The sequence below is a fragment of the Engystomops pustulosus genome, chromosome 6, assembly GCF_040894005.1.
Source record: "Engystomops pustulosus chromosome 6, aEngPut4.maternal, whole genome shotgun sequence".
NCBI lineage: Eukaryota > Metazoa > Chordata > Amphibia > Anura > Leptodactylidae > Engystomops > Engystomops pustulosus.
In genome coordinates this window covers 89,715,916-89,722,318 of record NC_092416.1, presented here as the reverse complement: position 1 = coordinate 89,722,318, position 6,403 = coordinate 89,715,916, and the positions used below count along the sequence as shown (strand labels likewise).

At 41.0% G+C, this 6,403-nt stretch overlaps 1 protein-coding gene across 1 annotated transcript; it reads left to right on the top strand.

The window, feature by feature from the left end:
- The first annotated feature begins 838 nt into the window (after positions 1–838).
- LOC140065947 (pleckstrin homology-like domain family A member 2) lies at positions 839–1,246 on the top strand. Its single transcript, XM_072113507.1, has one exon. It carries the CDS (start codon positions 839–841, stop codon positions 1,244–1,246), a length of 408 nt encoding a protein of 135 aa, XP_071969608.1.
- Positions 1,247–6,403: the final 5,157 nt, after the last annotated feature.

The following is a 6,403-nucleotide window of genomic DNA, read 5'->3' as shown; positions in this document are numbered from 1 at the left end:
CAAGAACTGCCACAAACTTTGTAGGGGGATGACTGTACATTTATCTGCTCACCCAAATCCTGATGCACAAAGTCATTAAATAGAATTTAGATCTATTAGACGCCTGGGTTCCTTTTCTACATCACTGCCATCTCCTTTACTTAGAATTGATTAAACATTGACCTATTTCGCTTTTTTGCCCGTCAATAGCATGTAATAGAGTTAATCTGCTCTGGTTTTGTCTGCAGTGTGTTTCGCTGCCTTCAAGTGAGGAGGAGCCAAGTAGATGTGACTGTCAGTGAATAACTACAGTCATCCTGTAGGTTGGGCAATGTTCCTTGCAGCTGCATTTGTGTGAGTGACTAGGAAGAACTTAGAGCGTCTACCTATTGAGCATTCAGTCCCACCCAGAAGCCTGGGGCATAAATGAGGAGGAGAGATGTAGATCCATCCTACAAGCACAAAGCTGTCTCCCACTGCAAACAGTTTCTAGTTTGCATTGCTCTAATCATCTAGAGAAGAGCTGGATAATACTATTTCTGCAGTTCTGAGCTGTTCACATTGTTATTTCATGATATTGTCTCTGTATTCTTTCTACTGCTACGTCAGTGAAGGTTTGGAAAACTGTGGTACTATCTGCAGCGAGGTTTAAACTTCTATGGAAGTCTAAAAAAAGTCTGCTGTCCTGTTCTCAAGAAGTTCTTCATTGGGAAAGAAGTTGCTGCAAGATTCCAGAGCTGAGGATAAAATTCAAATAATAGTTATGAATGAGAGATACATCTATTTGAAGGCCTGAAGCTGTTCAAGTTCACACTGAAGTTCACAAGCAACAATATAAAGCACTCATAATTAGGAACTAATGAATCAATCAATCGTGGCATCTCCTGTAGCCATTAAGGAAGGGGACCTGGAAAAAAGGAGCGACAGCTTCCTCCAACTCTGGAAGAAACGAAGATGTGTCCTGACTGCCGATGGTCTACATTTGTACACAGACTCTCGAAAGAAAGGCAAGGTCAAAATTCTGTGCTTTGATTCTTTGGCAAAGTTGGAGTGTGTAGAGAGAAAAGGTGAACGTGTGTACTTTACCTTAGTCACCATGGAAGGACAAGAGATAGACTTTCGTTGCAGAGAACGCAGCCGGTGGAATGCTGAAATAACCCTGGCACTGGTGGGTTTTCAAAACAGAAAAGCAGTGCAAGAACTAAGATCTCGCAAAGAGCATCAGGCCCGGGACTTAGGGGACCGCTTGAGATGCTGGGGACCTTGATTGGTCCATCTGTGGTGAGACATTTAGAATTTTTTAAAAAATTTTTCTTCATTTTTAAAGGTAAATTTGGTCCTGATCATTGAGATAATTGTTAAACCAAATATACTCTACTTGAGTTAGTAAATTAAACTGCATAAAGAGCATCTGCCAATAGTCCATACTATTTATTAATGCTAAAAATAGTCCATACAACAGAAAGCTTACATTAGTTTTATATACTGTGTTTGATATTCAAATTTAAATAGATTGCAAGCTCTTCTCCAGCAGAGGTTTTCAGTGTCAGGTACAATGAATCGAAAGTCTGAGTGTTTTGTTGCTGCCTCTTCAATTGAGTTCCTGACTTAAGACACTAATATATTTTAATCCCCCGTGCGGTTTATCCCTGTCAGAGGGTTTAGTAATGTAAGGTTTTGCTTTGTGGGATTAATATGCTCAGTCAGCTAAAGGGCAGCATCTTCCTTTCATTGCCTTTGAATCATTGTCCATCTCACATGCGATGTCCCAATTACAGTAGGAGTTGCAGAAATTAATTTTACATAATTGTTTGGGAACAGAAAACAGAAAGTCAGGCCTAACAGGATCACAAGACTAAACAAGTGTTCCAGGATGTTCCTCATGACAAGCCACAAAAACCTGCAGCACACTTTGTCTCTTTTCTTTTTTGTTTTCAAGGTTTTTCGCTAATTCTGTCAACCTCAGTTGCCAAGGTGACTAAAACTAGTGGATTGTGGGTATTGTTTCAGTCTAAAATGCTATTCTCTACAGGCAAGATCTTCAGGCACTTAGTCATTCGAGTAAAATTAACTGGTGTTTTCTGATTAGTTAGGTAGATAATAACTTTAATTCTACTATTTAGCTGGTAGAATAAAAGAAGCGTGTTTGCAGTTAGATACACGACTGCTTTCAGAACTCTTGTCCATTGACATTAAAAGGTATTAAAACATTGGGAGCACAGCAACTCCCATCATTACCCCTGTTTGTTGATATACATAGAGGCCCACATTTACTAAGGACCATGTGCCAGTTTTCTGTTGGACTTTGCACATTCTTTTATGTGGAAACTCCTTGCACATGTATGTAAAGGACATCTACCACCAGGATGAAGGATTGTAAACCAAACACAATGACATGCTAGTGTGTGTCCTCTTTGGCGGGTTCTGCTTTTATTTTAGCTTCTTATACCACGGTGTTTAACAAAAAAAGGCTTTTAAAATCATGCAAATTAATCTGATGGGTTCCAGGCTCCATATGTGAGCCTGGAGCCCCTCATGATTATTTGCGTAATCTTTTTAGCCCTTTTTTCTTAAAAACAAGGGCATGAGAAGCTAAAAGATGAGCATATCCTGCCAGAGGAGGCATACACCTGCATGTCTGTGTATCCTTGTTCATGGTGGTAGATGGTGGCTGCACTGTATCTGACAAGACAGAAAAAATGTGCACCAAGGGAGCGTGTTAGTGCTTAGTCGGACCGTGTGCCACAATTCTGCAGAATGAACAAAGTGCACCAAAAAAAATAGGTGAATTCTGCCAAAGCAGTGCAGGTGGCATCTCACCTGCAGTACCGTTACTGATCAGCTGATCCATGGCACCAGGAGTATCATAGCGTACAAAGCTATATGTACGCTGATCCAGCCTTTGTCTAGTGGCCTTGCTAAGTCACTGTAGCTCAGTTTACACTCTGAGCTCTTATTCTTTTAGAATACATATATGGTTTATTCGTAGTCTATAAACATACTATATAAACATAAACATATTAGGGCACATTTTCCAAGAACAGTGCAAAATGCACTATGTGCAGTTTGCCTGTGTATAGGGCGGAGTGCGCCAGATTCAGGATTACTGGTGCATGTTGTTCATGAATCTGGCGCCCTCTGCATTGCTCTAATGGAGTGCACCACTTTTTTTGGTGCAACTTTAATATAGGGCATGCAACACATTTCTATCAGAATTTGCATGTTAAATCTGGTGCTCGGTCCAACTGAGCACCGGAAAACACCCTTCAGTGCAGGCATTTGTGTTAAGTGAATCATAGGGCAGATGTGCCAGAAAAAGGTTGTGTGCTTAACACATGTGCAAGCACATGTTACACAAAAAGGCGAGAGGATATATTGGAGAAATAACAAAATTCTATCAAGGTGAACATAGGGGCACATGTATCATAGTTCGGTCTCTCTGAGATGAATTTTAGTGACTTTTGGCGGCTAGTTTTTGCACCTTATGTATGATCCTGTCTTTTGACTTGTGATACATGTTCAGTTTTTCCTATCATGGCAGGCGCAAATTTTGGCTACTTTTTGTTGCAAATGTCTCAAATCCACATGGACACAAGCCACGTGAGGGGGTTATATACAGGAGTGGACACTACTGCTAAATTGCAGTGTTGCATTTTTAATGCATTTTGATACCTATTACAACAGCTAAGGAGAGTGGATTTTCCTAATTACAATACTATTAACATTTGAATTTACAAAACGCATAGTAAACGTGATGTTAACACGTTAATGTGGCGTTTATATTGCGTTTTGTAAATGCAAATGTTAACAGTAATGAAATAAGGTACCGTATTTTCCGGACTATAAGGCGCACTTAAAAGCCTTGGATTTCCTTGGAAATCCAAAGTGCGCCTTATAGTCCGGTGCGCCCAATATGAGGGCAGCGGACCCTACTTACATAGGTCCCCGCTACCGAAGACAGCAGATCTCCAGCGGGAACTGCAGACCACGCGGCACGAACAACTTCTGCCGCGTGGTCTGCAGTTCCCGCTGGAGATCTGCTGTCTCCGGTAGCGGGGACCTATGTAAGTATGGTCCGCTGCCCTCCTCCACCTCCCACTCACCTTCCCCACTCACCTTCCCCGCGTCGCCGCGTCTCTTCTCGGCGTCGCGTCCCGTCGGGTCTCCGCTCCGCCCCCGGACCTCCACCACGCCCCCGACCCTGCGCCTTATAGTCCGATGCGCCTTGTATATGGAATTATTACATATATAAGGCGCATCGGACTGTTGCGCCTTATATTCCGGTGCGCCTAATGGCCCGGAAAATACGGTAAATCACCTCCCCTCAGCTGTTGTAATTAGTTTCAAAATGAATTAAAAACGCAATTAAACTGCTACGTGTGACCTCACCCTTAGAAGTAGCAAATAAAAAAAAAATGCAAAAATAAAAATTTTTTGTCAAAAGAGGATACTGTGCAAAATGTTAAACAGTTAAAGCATGTGAAATCATTCCAATTTACATGTTAAAAATGGGTCCATGAAAAAAAAATTCCTTTGCACATGCCCTGGACCAGGTGCAGAATTGCGCCAAATTGGTGCAAAAATGGCAAAATGTTCCATGGAACATCTGGAAAACTAAGATACATGAGGCACACTGCACAAGGTGCAGACCAAGGCGTACTTGAAAAAGAACAGAGTTAAAAATCGCAAAAATGGCGCAAGAACGGCAAAATTCACTAAAATTAGACAATTTGGCTAGCTGAAACTATGATACATGTGCCTCATAGTCTTTCATAGCAACATATCAGTAGGTTATCACTAAAAAATCACAATGAGTTACTTGTATGGGCTACATACACCTGATATACAAAAATGGATATTTTTACTTTATGCTCAGAGGTTTTGCTGCATAGCTACAGACCAGGAGGTTATGACCAGAACATAATTTTTAATTACCTAAATAGCTATAAAACATATCTTTAACATGTGCTATGAAATGTGCCCAGTGGAAGTAATTGCACTCTTTATGCTAAAGGCTAGAAAAAAAACTGCTTATTGATGCGGGCATCAAGGCTTGACTGGCTTAAATACATACTCTATAAAATCAATTTGTAGGCACTCTCTAATGCTTCTAATTTCTACGTCATGGGGTTTTTTTATTGTGCAGGACAATAAACCTGCAGTCTGATTAAGAGGTTTATTATTCCTTAATGGAGAATTGCTTCAGCGGGGACTTTTTAATTTCTGAGTAATATACTTGAAAGTGAACCATTAAGATTAGGGTAAAGAGGGCTCTAAAGCGGAAAAAAGCCTTTCAATTTAAAAAAAAACTATAGAATACCAGCTACTGTGTTCTCACATCAATACAGGAAAATGCATTGACTCACAATATCTCACTTAATCCCCAATTAAAGACTTTGGCCAGAGTTATTGACATCACTCCTTATGAGTATAACATCAGAGATGCACCCAAATGTGTAGAACTACACAATCCTAACTTTCTCAGTACTGTCAGATGTAGCGCTTTGACTCTGCTTAGAAACTGAATCAAAGTGCACAGGGGCATGCCACGGCCCAATTGCAAATGTGTTTCTGTGGAAAAGCATGCGTTTGGCAACCAGCATTCAGTGTCTTGTATTGTCTAAATGCAAGACATTGGGTGCTGGTTATCGGTCGGATGTGTTTGCATAGAAACACATATGCTATCGGGCCGAACCCCACCCCTGTGCCCTTTAAATCAAAGTGCTAACGTGTTACCGCACCCTCAGGCTACATGTATAGGGCAGAAAACAACTGATCCATGCTCCATGTTTGTGGCCAGTGTGTGAGTGCCAAGGACCTGCTCTGAGTTTTATGGCCCAGGCAGTCATCTCACCCACGAGCCATCAAAACTCACATGGTGGGCATATGTATCACACCATACGCATAGAACATGGACAAAAACACTGATCGTGTACATGGCGCCTTAGAGAGAGTACATAAACAGTATATAACATAACTAGTTTAAGCAAGGATGGAGGAAACCTTGCACCGTAAAATAAAATTGGACTCCATATCCAGCTGACTATGTGGCGCCTCAAGAGAAGCACTCAGCATTCCCTTATAATCTCCTCATATTTTGCTTGCTGACGTGCAGATGTTGTTTAAAGAGGTTCTTATGGACTTACTAAATGGTCTCTTCTGTGGATAGGACTTCACTGTTTAGCTGTCCAAAAATAATAATATTGGCAATGTGCCCTAATAATGCAGCTCATATAACAGTTTTATAACCACAGTGTTCTGTATTATCAGAGTACCACAGCTTTGCAATCCGTTTGGGTCTATCAGATCCCATCAATTCAACTTTTATGACTTTTAATGTAAAGTAAACCTGAACTGGTCTTAGGCTGACATAGAACAAATGGATATTGCAGTGAAGCCAATCCAATCATCATCTCAGGTTTTT